At 33.0% G+C, this 14279-nt stretch overlaps 1 protein-coding gene across 5 annotated transcripts in view; it reads left to right on the top strand.

Annotated features, from left to right (window-relative positions):
• Window positions 1-14279, top strand: part of LOC118184380 (uncharacterized) — a 139953-nt gene that overhangs the window by 59022 nt on the left and 66652 nt on the right. For all 5 annotated transcript variants that reach the window (XM_035354047.2, XM_035354044.2, XM_035354048.2 and 2 more), the window contains exon 4: window positions 12789-13025. In XM_035354047.2, coding sequence (XP_035209938.2) covers window positions 12789-13025 — 237 coding nt within the window. The remainder of the gene's footprint in view (window positions 1-12788; window positions 13026-14279) is intronic.

Raw genomic sequence — 14279 nt, 5'->3', positions numbered from 1 at the left:
TATCAAATCGTACGATTGGTATCATTGACAATTACAAGAAAAGTATTCCCACATTTGTATTAATTATGGTGGTTTCCCATGTATAATGTGGATATGAGCCAGTTCCTCTTATGAAGTCCTCGTTTGAAGCTTTACTGCTCTTAGGTACAGACCCGTCAAATACACAAGAGTATTAATTATGAGATTAACATCACTGGAAATGTAAATCATAATAGTAAGCATTGATTGTTATTGATGCCCATTAAAACATATAATATTATGATAATTATCTCAAAAGGTGATGCGCCCACCAACCGCCAAGCAGTAAAATTGCTGAACACGGGTATTTCGGTTCAAATCCCAGCGAACGGGCTGGCTGCATGGACGTTTTCATGATTTTTCCATTGTGTAACATGTATAGAAACCATTTTCTCTTGGACAGTTCTTCATGAAGGCATCCCTCCTTATTCAGATAGCCTTCGAGCGCTTTCTCAAGTAAACCAAACCAAAGGGAAATATTTCAAACGAAACATAGATATTTAATTTTAAATAGTTCTATTTTGTTCTTAGGCTGTGAAATCATTCGAGTGGACGTGAAGGAAGGATGCCATAAAAACTGCACATAAAATGTTAATAAAATGTGAAAACTGATTTCAAGAAATGCATGTTGGCCTTTTTAGTAAAACCCCAAGCATAAGTAATGAATTTAAAAATAACTGGTAATCGGTACCTAATTTAACATAGCTCATCAGTCCTTAGTCATAAATAAAGTCCACTAGCGGCCGAGCAGTAACATCACTAACACTAGTAGTTTGATCTGGAACTGCGTTTTCCCACTTGTAATGTGAATACAAGCCAGTTTTCTTTAAATAGTCTTCCAAGAAGGCATCCCTTCCCATACAGAGAGAGCCCTCCTTTGTTTTAATTAACTGTACTCGTAAAAAAACAAATTGTTTTCCCATCCAAAGTCCTCCATGAAAGTTAAAGTTGTCTATTTTTATCTGAGCATCTAATTGTGTCGTTTCAAATCTTGATATAGACAAATAATTGGAAATCCATATTTCCTTTTTCAAAATTTTTTGCATCGCCCAGATCACCATCATATTTTTTCCACCTTCGCATAATGCTTGTGATGAATTTATAAAAAGTTATTTACATTTTTTCCACTAACAACTATTTTTCATAAATATTTAGTCTTACCTGCTGAGAATTTTATGTCCTAACCGTTTCGAAATTTGGAAATAAACACATCTTCATAACAGTAAAATATTCATAATCAAATATCGTTCGGACCTTTTTATTCGATAAACATAAGTATTTTGCTTAGGGTAAAAATACATTTTCATGCGATTTCATGTACTTTATTTTATCAACGCCAAAAAGCGATTTAATCAAATACGATATTATTTGCGAATGATTTTCATATCATGCCAAGGAAGTTTCTCAGTAGTTCGTTTTAGACGAGAAATCAGAAGAGTAAAATGAATTTTTCTTTAAGGAAACGCACTTGTTCTCATATTGTAATAATAAAATGTCCGTACTTCACATTCACACAACTAAATGAATTTAGGTAAAACATATAAATGACACATTAGTTTGAGATGGAATTACAAGATTTGATTGAAGTACCTAACTCTTTTTGTGAACTGTTATAATAATTTTTAAAAATACAGTATTTTTAATCAATGCCCACAGCTAAAACAAAAATTATATCAAATTTCTCTGTTTCTATAGTCATTGTAAGATACCTGTTTAAGTATTTATTTCATGCTAAAAAAAATTATTTATAAATTAGGTGATGCTGAATTCTTTAAATTTGTTCATGGGTTCCATGCAAATTACATTTACTTTTGCAGAAGAAAATTTGTTTCGCAAATTTTTCACATACAGAAAGGTTTGCGTTGAAGGCTTTTCAGTATTTTCCAGTTTCGGCACGAAAATTGCCCTCAGGTCGGCAGATGTTACGGCTGGATTTGATGTTTTTATTTATGACCCTCCCATTGTAACATCTTTCTCTAATGATCGCTGTTTCCCCACTACCAGTTAAGCGCGACAGGATGTCGGAGGGAACGACAGTACAGAATATTCCGTCCTCAACAATTTCAAGGCGGAAAAAGTAAGGCAGAAAAAATCATTTGAAACGCTTTCAGATTCATCAAAAGCTGGCAAACTAATCCAAGCTTGACGATTTGGAAAGCCATCTTTTAATACGGAAAAATCCGTTCATAACGCTGAGAGGGTTAAAGATTTAAGATGACCCAAAAATGTCCATTAGCTTAGAAGTTTCTTGGGGCTTTGCACTTGCTATAGGAAATTCGTGAAGAACTTTTCCCATCCCATCTTCGGAAACTGACAAGAAGCAAGCAAAAATACTTTGGGACAAAAGAATGCAAGGATGCATTTTACAAATTGAAGGAGGCTTTAACATCTGCGATAATCCTGTCATATCCTCAGCTTGACAAACCATTTCTTCTTGACACAGATGTGAATGATGGAAGTGTTCATGCTGTTTGTCCCAAGTAATAAAGCAATCAAAAGCATGTCATAGCATACTGGAGCAAGTGTTTATCTAAACCGGAGAGGAATTACTGTGTCACCAGGAAGAGTTGCTCACCATAGTTAAAGCCATAGAACATTTCCACCATTACCTCCTGAATATGACATCACTATCTGTCATCAGAAACGATTATCACACAGAAATGCTGATGCCTTGTCTAGAAAACCCTGCTCAGAAAGTTGCCAGTAGTTTTCCAGAGTTGAAGTGAAATGTGAGCTGATTAATCCAGTCGTACATAAGGTTACAACTTCAGTATCTTCCGACTCAGACCCATAGAGTGAGACAGTAACATTAAACCCATGTCTTACCTAATGGAAAAATAAAGAAACCAAAATTAACAAATAAGAAACCTACCTGGTAAGACATTTCAATCTGAAATTCTACGACAAAACAATATTGGTCTCTCAAGGACTTGCTACATATTTGAGACAGTGTCTTGTACCGACATTTCAATAATAGTTCATACTTCTAAGATCATGGATGCCCTCAAAGAACTACATGGCAGTCTGACTGATAATAATGAAGACTGCATAGAGTTCCAGAATGCTTCTGCTGGAGTAAATCAAGGGCTGACATGCAAAATCCTGTGTGAGCTGGGAATGTCTGAAGAAATGCAGTCAAGGGAAGATGTCAGCTTTACAATGAAGGTGTGCCTTTTGAATGCATTACCTTCGACATCCTTGTGACAAATACATCCACATTGTCACAAATTACTTTTCAGAGTGCCTGAAGCATATCATATCTCTGATCAAGAGGGTAACATGCTAAGAGAAGTAATGATACAGCAGTGGATTTTCAGGTTGGCGTGCATCTTCAGTTACATTCCAATCAAGAAAGGAATTTTGTCTCGGCATTAACTAAAAGAACTGTGTAAACTACTCAGCAGAGACAAAACTTTTACATCCACAGTCAGACTGCATGCTAGAACCATAGTTAATAACATCTCACTGATGGTATCCAGAAACCAGCAGTTTGTACCAGAAGTTATCTCTGTTCTTACTGGCCTGTTGCAGTGCAGTACATGAGACCTTCTTGATCTGCTCTTTCTCATGCCAGATTACCTTTATTTGCCTTGTGATCTGTTGTTTGGTTGCCCTCCAAATGGTGCTTTGATCACCTAAGGAGTACATTGAATTTCTTCAAGCATGGTTTGAAGTGATGCACAGTTCTGTGAGAGAGTGAGTCAGCTTGGTAGTAGGGAAGATGAAGACCTGATACAACACAAGAAGCTATAGGGCAGTGATGGTGAACCAATGGCACACGTGCCACAGTTTGCACAAAGAGCCTCATCAGCTGGCACGTGACTAAAATATTACTTAATCAATGATCACAAAAAAATCATACTATGTAATTTAAAAAAGTGTTCTTGAACATTTAACTATTGCATAATGCCACTGGCATAGGGTCTAAGCCTAGATATAAGATTTTCATATATCACGATAGAAATGATATACATATTTATTGACACAATATAAGACATTTCAATTTTTTGGGCCAATCATATTAGTTGTTATACGGCACAGAATATTGAAGCAGCTAATGTTTGCTAAATGAATTCAAATCTATTGCAGCCTGCCAGTGAGTTTTAATACTTTCATTGTTAAAGTTCCCAGATCTAAGCATTTTGAGGTAACTTATAAATAATTCTAATTTAATATTTTTAACGGAATGGCATGCGGCTACAAAAAGGTTCGCCACAACTGCTATAGGACATCGATTAAGTGAAGATGACATGGTGTGCTTATGAAATCCGATTCAACGGAAAGGACTTTCTGTGAACTACAGTCACCCTGGAATCCATAAGTCATGAAATTCTAAGGCCAAAGTTGTTCATTATGACAGCTTAGCCCCTTACTATGGCCATAATATATAGTAGTCGTCATAGTATATGTAGTGTACATAATGTGCTAAAACCATGGTCCTATTATAAATAAATTTGTAAATTCTTGCTTTTATTTATTTAGTATTTGATTTGTTCTGTTATTTATTGAAATTATTTTTTGAGTATTGCTTCGATTTTCCTTTGTTGTAAGTTTGACTTCCTGTGTAGGGATCGTACTACCTGGGATGTACAGTCCTTGGAAAGGAGGGTAATGTTACAAATTTCGTGTATATGCAAATAATTTTAGTGAAACTGTATGTAAATTATAGTATTTCTTGTATAATGTAATATGAAAAGCCTCAAGAAAGCAAAGCTTCGTGTAAAAAATAAGGTTACACAGGCGACTCCGTTTGACATCGAGGTAAATGGCTGTCTTATCAAATTGGTCAGATAGCACCAAGCTGGCAGTGGTTCAACTATGATGGCCGGATTTGGCAAGAAATTGCAAAAAATCAACAACGTTGGTGACCATTTGGTGGCATTTTGGTATGATCCTTATGTGTCTGTAACTGTATCTGGCTCTATATAACTGTAACTGTATATTCCTTCCAGGAATGCAAAAAATCAAAGGTACCAAAAATTTCTCGAATAACGGGCAAAATCTGGACTGTAGACTGGAGAGTGCATCAGTTCTTAGTTTAGCTCAGAGTATTGAAAGATCACTGTGAAAAGTTCCAGAACTGTAAAGTACTTTTTTAGGGAAAATAAATTTTATCAAGCTATCGTCAGTTCTGGGAACAGAATGTAGGAGTACAAACGTATTAGAATAAAAAGAAAAGAAATATATTAGAAGAATTATAAAAATATTTAAATATTAATATTGGTATGTAACAATATTGAAAACAGTAATTTAAATTTAGCTTATTTAAAAATCATTTTTAAAATTTAACTAAATGAAAATATTATCGTAATAATTTCAAACGGTTGCTATGGCGACAATTTTCCTAAGAAAACAAGAACAGCTTTGTTATATAAGAAGTAAGTTGATGGATGAATTTAAATTATGTTAAAGTCCTCGAAAAGAGTGAATAATTGTTAATATTTACTTTAATAAAATTGTTCCATTGGTATCAACATTTTATATTTTGTGTGTCATCAGTATTTGGTGACCCACTGAACTCAAAAGTTGCAAAAAACGGATGAAGCTGGTTAGCAAATGTATTGCCTGAACTAAAGAAGGTGAGCATTATAATTCCTTTCTGAATCGATAAACCTGATATCTGGTTTTTTTCAAATTGATGCATAATTTAAAATTTTGTGTATAAAAGCTGAAGAAACTAAGTTTAATTATTTAATTTCACAATTAGAGCCTAAATGTGTAGAAAATATGTGGGACATTGTCAATAGTGATAGTGACAAATTTAGAGATGCTAAAATTAGACTTTTAAATCCATTTAAAGAGAGTGAAAATTTCTGAATAAAGAAATTAATTATTGGCATTAAGCTGGGAAACTTGAAACCAAGCCAACTATTGTAAAAATTAAGATCCCTTGCTGCAGCTGACATATCAGAAAAATCTGATTAAAGCTTTGTGGCTTGAAAAATTACCAGATACTGTTGGTGAGCGAAGAAGATACTTCAAAACTTGCTATAATGGCAGATAAAATCAATGATATTGTTGCGTTTTTCTTTTCTGATACCAGTTGTTACGTTATTTTCTTCCTTCACATTCGTACGGGGTTCGTGTGGATTTGGAGTGAATAACGACAACAGCACTTGATGGAATATCGAAACACACTTTATTTACCAAGATTAAACAGGACAGTTCCAAAACACTTTTGAAGTCATCGAACTGTTTATAAACATGCTGACACGTTCAGCGACACAGCCTTCACACTGCCAGGCAATAATGGTGGAGACAGCTTCACTGCAAAGCACCAGAGTACAGCTCCGACTCTGCTCGGTTGTTCTCGGAACTCCACGTGCTCTCAAGACTCTCGATGCCACAACTCAGGATGCACTCGACGACACACAGAGCACAGCTCCCAACTCTTCAGTTCAGTCGTTCCCGGAGCTTAACACACTCTCTCGACGATACACTAAGAGACTCTTCGATGACCAACTCGTCGCTAGACGAGACACTCAACTTAATGACTGACTATCAGCTTGCTAGATGAGGCACTCTCTGACTGCAGACCAGCAGGGTTTATATAGCTTTCGTCTTGTGTTCGAGAACAAATGCCTTTTCTGCTATTTATGGCAACCCTAAACCTGCTGTATGGGAAAGCTATCTTACCACGCCTGGACATTTCGTAACAATATGAATCCATGTATAGAAATATTTGATGTGCATAAGCCCACAGAGGAAACTGTCCAAATCAGCAAAGCAACACATGATGAACTGTTGAACAGAATTCCATTTTTGGAACAACAAATTGCAAAATAAAGCATTGAAAAAAATGTCAGATCAAGAGTAAAATAAAATATAATATCTCTTGCTCATACTCATGAAGTCAATTTAGAACACCCTACAATGCTAATGGAAAATGTTGTTATTTTCATTTTAAATTTGGAAATAAATGCAGACCAGAAAAATGTCAAGCACCATGTCAATGGCAAAAACAAATAAATGAAAATCAGGAAAAGTAGTGCAGTAGATTTGGCGATAAGCTCTTCTGCAAACATAAAGGATTGTCACAAATTTTGTTTATTTATGAAAGCTTGAATTTGCCATTCCTCATTGACAGTGGGGCCGATGTCAGTATAATTCCAGCATCACCTACAGATAAAAACTTTTCCAACTTTAAATTATATGCCACAAAGGGTTCAGAAATTGAAGCATATTAAAATGAAATTCTTAATCTTGACTAAGGATTACGAAAAGTAAAAGTAAACAAAAGTAAGCAAGGCAATATTAGGAGCCGATTTTTTAAACAAATTCAATTTACTTATTGATCTGAAAGGGCAACTTATTGATGGAGAAACTAAGCTTTACGTTGAAGGTGACATTTCTTTAATATCTTTAAGTTGTAGAGACATTAGGATTTTTTTTGAAAGCAGGCAAGATGAAAAATTAGCAAACGCCTTCGGCAGGAATCGAACCACGGACTTCTGGAATACCGGCCCAGTGTGCAGAACGACTACACCACGAAGGCACACTAGGAAAGCGGGAGAATAACCTTATAAAGTAATTGTATAAGCACACTAAACAAGTCAAATAAATATTCTAATCTGTTTTCTAAATATTCTGATGTGCTTGAACCAAACTTATTAATTTGAAATACAAAGCATGATGTCAAACACTATATAGTAACTGAAGGTCAACCTCTACATTTCAAAGCTTGCCAGCTTGACCCAAAATGCCTAGAAATAGCTAAAAAAGATTTTTAATTCAAGCTAGATAATGAAATAAATAATCCTTTTAACTCGCAATGGTCAAGTCCATTACATATGGTGATGAAAAAAGATGGCTCATATCATCCGTGCGGAAATTATAGGAAGTTAAATTCCCGAACAGTGCCTGATAGATACTCAATACCAATAATTGAAGATTTTTCATGTATTTTAAAAGAGCAATTTTTTTTCTAAAATCGATTTCTTTAAAGCATGTTATAAATACCAATAGCAGAAGTGGATAAAGGTAAGACTGCAATAATAACCCCGTTTGGCTTGTATGAATATAATGTTATGCATTTTTGTTTGAAAAGTGCACCTTCAACATTGCAAAGATTCATCCGTGAAGTTTTTAGAGATTTAAATTTCACTTTTCTCTATTTAGATGATGTATTGATCTCATCATCTAACAAAGAAGATCATAAAAAAACATCTACATTCTAGTTTTTGAATGACTAAACAAATATGGCTTGAGAATAAGCTTGTCAAAATCAACTTTTGAGGAACAAACTGTAGAATTTTTAGGGGATTCGATTACACCTGAAGGTTTTCTTCTACATCAAAAAGTAGAAGCTATGTTGAATTACAAAACACTGAAAACTATCTGTGAACTAAGAACATTTCAGTGTTTTAATGCCTCGTCTGTCAACTGAATTTTTCTTTTGTCTTTTTTTCTTTGAACCTTTCAGATAGTCATGTAAAATAGCTTGGGTTTTTGCAGCATCATTTAAATAATGACAATAAAAGTTGATCATACAAAGAAATGTTCTTAGTTCACAGATGGTTTTCAGTGTTTTGTAATTCAACATAGATTCTACTTTTTGATGTAGCAAGATCTTGCTTATACTGCATTGCTATCATACCCAAATCCTGAATTACCTCTATCATTGTTTACAGACATTTCAGATTCGGCTATTGAATCAGCTTATAAAAATGGATGGAAGTTAATAGCATTCTTTTCTAAAAAACTCAATACTACACAGCAAAAATATAGCACGTACGATTGTGAAATAGTTGGAACTTACAGGTTTATAAAACTTTTCAAACATCTTTTAGAAGGAAGAAATTTCGCTATATTTACCAATCACAGAATTCTGCTGTATGTCTTTCAACAAAAACCAGATAATGCAGGCAATTACAATATATTTCACAGTTTACCTCAGAAATCAAACATATTAAAGGTGAAAATAATATACTAGCGAACACATTATCAAAACTAGAAGAAATAACAGAAATTAATTATGATGAAACAGCGGAAAGCCAAACTGATGATGAAGAATAAAAAAATTTACAAAATTTAACTTCATTAAAATTTAACATCCATTACCTACAGGAAAAAAATTATGGTGTGACACTTGAACAACAGTAATTAGATCGTATGTTCTGAAGAAATATTGAATGAAAGTATTTATTCACGTTCACGAATTTTCACATCCAGAAATAAGATCATCCTGAAAGCTTCTAACTTCAAAATTCATTTGGCTGAACATAAAAAAAGACATATAACAATGGGCTCGAGTGTATATTTCCTGTCAAAAAAACAAAGTTTCTCACCACACAAAATCAGTTTTCGAAAAATATTAGAACCTACTGAAAGATTTTAAAAAATTCATATTGACATAATATAATGGGGTTGTTAACCCCATGAAATGGAAATGTTTATTGTCTGACATGCATTTATAAATTTACAAATTAGGTTGAAGTAATTCCATTAAATAATATATCTATCGTCAAAGCTTTCTGCAACAATTTGATTACAAGATTTGGAACACCTTATAAAATAGTAACAGACTCTGAAGCACAATTTTCTTCCGAAATATTTAAGAACTTGGCAAAATAGAAAGACTTCACAGGTTCACTCAAAGCAGCGTTAAAAACCCCTAACAACCTAGCCTTGGAGTGAAACTTAACGACTATCATATAACAACGATATGTTATACTTCCAAGGGAAAGGGGAATGTTAGTATTTGTTTACTATTCTGAAGTTAATATTACTGACTGAATGCTGCTATTTTGCTACATTTACTGACATTTGCCTTAGTTCTAATTTGCATAATACTGGACATAAAATTTGTATGAATGCTGAAATGTCATTAAAATACTGGCGTTTTGTGGCTGGAGACTAAATGGTTTGACCATATGTGGTTTAGATCTTTTTCTGCACATATAAGGCTCTGTATATGTAACTTTCTTTTAATAAACCTGCCATGAAGGTAGTAAGATTGCAATTAAAGCAGATAGACATTGAATGCTTTGCCATAATGAAAACAGAATCTGTTGATGTTCATATCATATTTTATGAAAGTATTAAACTCTTGTTGCTTAGTCACTCCAACATTATTATGAAATTGAAATTCTGTGATAATAATTTTAACAAAGCTGCATGTATATTTCAAGGAAAAGAAGTATTTTTAAGTTTATGTTTTAGCATTCAGTGTGGTATGGAAAGAAATAAGCTAATCTACCTAACAGTGTTATTGAACAATTGAATGAAATTTATGCTGATTGTGAATGCATTAAGCAAGATATGAGATGTGCATGAGTCTCATATCTTATTTGACACAGTTATTAGCAATATTCCCCAGGTTTTTAGTATTATTTTTTAAAAAGGCGAAATTTATGAATTTCACTTTATATGGGAAGCTTTCATGCTTCAAATGAAATCTTATCTTAATTTTTCTGCAATTTTTTGTCAAAAATATATTTTTAAGCATAGGTCCTGAAATAATGCTTTCCTTCCTTATGTTTCTTGAATCATTCAAAAATAAGTTAGTTTAGTGTGAAATTACCTTCTTCTAAGGTTAATTTTATTTCCCTTTGTCTTTAACATATCTTTGCAGATGCATGAAATTTTATTTATAAGTATTTCTCCAGCAAGTTCCCTCCTCTCCACCCCCAGTTGTTTTTTGCTTAGAAATGTTGGTACTGTTCAAAAAAGCCATTATAGTGCTTTTTGTTTGTTTGTTTTGGTGTATTTCCTTGGCACCAGATATGAGTTGAGTATGACTTTTTTCCTGGAGATAATTGTCTTTATAACCATCACTCTGGCGACCACATTTTCCTCCTCCTGCTATAGATTCTATGACAAAAAAGGTATTCTGCACAAAGAATGAATGTGTTCGAATAACCTCCAAACATTTTAATGAATGTGGCTGGAACCTGAAATGGCTATGGAACCCTGTTCCTTATGTAAATAAAATTGTGCCCAAGCATAAACGTTATTTGTTAGATCCTGTATTCCTTTTGTTACTGCCAGTTCATTTAATTATTTTGTCAGGAGTTAATATCTATTAAATTTTGCACACCAGAATTTGCTTCTATGGTTGATTGGAATAATTTCATGACAAAGGTATATGCCAACTCCTTTTCGCATTTTCCTAATGTTAAAATCAAGATACTACAGAACTATGGAAATTTGTGAAAGCTTTTTATGAAAGAGGAGGGGAGAATAGGCCTTACTTCCCACGCTGGTTTTAAGGAGGATTTATGTCATGAAATTAGAGATAGTTTTCTCACTATTGTTTGTTCCCAGTTTGTTTCATTTTATATAATATTGAGCCGAGAGGTGGAAAAGAAATAACCCAAACTATGCCAATATTGCATAAAAAGTGTGGTATGAGGCTTTAACAGAAAATTTAGGGCTTTACTTTTCTGTCAAATGAAATTCTTTATATCACTTAGCAGGTACCATTATTTAAGCAGCAGGAAATTTAATGTATAAAGTAAAAGATCTAATACATCATGGATTTAAGTAAAAGGAAATCTTCTGAACTACCAACCTAGCTATCAAAATATGCCTCTACTAGCTTCATCTAACAATGTTGACTAAAAGACACCTCTTTCCTTTTTTCTGCTAAGGTTGCTGAACTGGTATTCCTTTCATTATTATTGCTGGAATGTAAAACTTTTTACCAATCTTACCAATAGCTGTCTATTACTTTCAGTGACAAAAAAGTGTAAAATCAAAGAGCTTTTTCACTCTAACATGTGTATTAGTTTCACTAATACTTAAAAACATTACTGTTTAATTTTAAAGTATTCTTGTAATATTTTATGCTTTCAGAGTTCATTTATGTCAAAGAGCTTTACTGCACGTATATTAGTTTCTATAATCCTTAATCGCTCTGCTTCTAACTGTGGGGAAAATGAAATTCCCCTATGGGATTGTGATCTTGGGGTGGTGAACATCACTGTGTACATTAGCAGGCTTTTCAGTTAAGCATAAGATAGAAAAATAATTCGTGTAAAATTTGCTTTTTACCTAAATATTTGGATTTATGCATATATTAACTGTTATTTTTTTTATAATATAAGAAGAAAGTCCTGATAGTTGTAATTAAAATGAAATTTAAAAGTAAGTTATAGTGCAGTATTATAAATAATGATTATATTTACTTATGTGAAATATTTCCATACAATAATAAAATAAAATTCTTAATAACGAAATAAAATAAAACTTAACACTTAAATGTAAACATCCATTTCCATTATATCTCTTTCATATTTATATACAAAGTGTTAAGTTGCTCTGCTCACACTGTGTGAAATATTTTTAAACTGTGAACGTGTGTTCAGAACATTGTGTGTTTTTCACTCATGGAATAAAGTAGCAAATAACAACAAGAGTAACTATGAAGATATTCCATTCAGTTAACTTTCATGACATTCTGACATCATTTATGTGCATTTAAATTTCAAGCAAAACATTATGTCTCAGTATTTCATATATTGTGTTGGTTGTCCGTGACACTTTTCTCTCATGGCACATTTGATATAGTGGGCTGACAGAGAGAACCAAGCATATTGTATATGATACACTAATAGCAAAGAGGTTAATCTGTTTGTGTTTTATTCTAGAATTGATGTAATTTATAGGCAGATATATTTATTCTACTTGTGCTACTTAAAATATATTTTGTGATCTTTGCATTATTTGTGTGTAATATTTGTTATAATTATGTAACTTTGATGTATTTTTCTCTCTACATAGTTGAACATAGTGCGAAGTTTCATTTTTAATTCTTGGTTAATATATAGGCAGAGCAAGTGAAGCAGCTTTTATATCCAAAACGCAAACCTGCATCTGCAAGCGATCCATGGGCAGCACTCCAGCGTGATTGCCTAGGAGCATTTGATGCAACTTTTGATGAGGCAGCTGTTAAAAATTTGTATGGTATGCAATTGTCTCAGCTGGAAAATTTTTTAAAGCAACATAAAGCTGCTCAGACTAAATTAAAGCAACAGTTGCAAGAGGCAGAACAAAGATGTGAAAAGGTATGTTTTAGATTATGCTAATACATTTCATATGGTACATTTTTAAATGTGGGCTTAGCTGCTGAAACTCAGTAGTGAAATTAATTTAATACTGACATGACATTTTGATAAAACTGAATATTGTTTTCTTGTTTAAAAAATATTTTTCATCAAGAGGAAAATGTTTTTGACTTAAAAAAAAACTGAGTAATGAAACTTATCTGTAACTGTTAAAATTTCAGTTCATTTTCATCTTTGTATAGTAGGAAAGTTCATATGCGTACTGGAGAACAAAAGAAATTATCTTTGCATTTATGGATAGGAGATATTTTGTATTGTAATTTGAAAGCTGAATATTCCACCTTTGTTCTATACTCAATTTAGGTTAAGAATGGCCTATTCTATCGGCACATGCGTTTTTTTTATTTGTATTTCTGATTATAGTAATTAAAAATATGTCGTTTGTAAAACTATTCCAGACAGCTTCTTTATTCTGTCTTACTCTATCTCTCTCTCGATCTTTTCCCCCCCTTTCTTTCTTTTTCTTTTTTCTTTTTTTTTTTTTTTTTAGCCAACAAAAGGTTCTGTTCTAGTTAAAATTGTAGGTGAATTATTATTTTGTTCTTTGATGTTGTAGGGGTTATTTTTATTTTTAAACATGCTTTACTGTCTATTCTCGTTTCCCATCTTCTACAGTTAATCTAATTAAGTGCAACTACATTAGATAGCTTTTTGCAGCTTTGACCAAGTTCAGTTTAGTTTTAGATTAGTTTTTTATTTTCTCATCTTGAGTTGAAGCCCAAATGGAGGCTTTTCTGTTAAGCCTGAGAAAGGGGCTAACTGTGTTCTTAGCTTGAGATAATGAGATCAGATGCCAATACAGTCAAAAGTCATTAATCCGGACTCGTTGGGACTTCGACGATTCCGGATTATCGATTTTTCCAGATTATAGATCATCAGTTTAAATCGCGTAAGATGGCATGCAGAAATTCTAAAATTAAAAATATGAAACCATAATTTATGAAATAAAGAACAATTATGATCTAAAGGGTATCAAAATTTACAAAAAAAAAAAAGCTTAATATTTATTTGTTTACTTTATTAAACATTTCTTTCAATGTAAGTTGTTTAAGTTGCTTCGTTTTCGTTAATACTTTCTCTTTAATTCTATAAACAGACATAATTTTTTGTTCAGTTACAAAGTTCCGCCGTTCAAGTCCCGTTAATTGCTGTGCCGAGAATACCGACTAACTTGTCAATCAAAATTTTTTCGTT

This window comes from Stegodyphus dumicola, chromosome X2 (assembly GCF_044657685.1).
Source record: "Stegodyphus dumicola isolate Sdum_Otavi_A_Nest chromosome X2, ASM4465768v1".
NCBI lineage: Eukaryota > Metazoa > Arthropoda > Arachnida > Araneae > Eresidae > Stegodyphus > Stegodyphus dumicola.
Note: the sequence above shows the minus strand (reverse complement) of the source record. Positions and strands in the feature narration are given on the sequence as shown.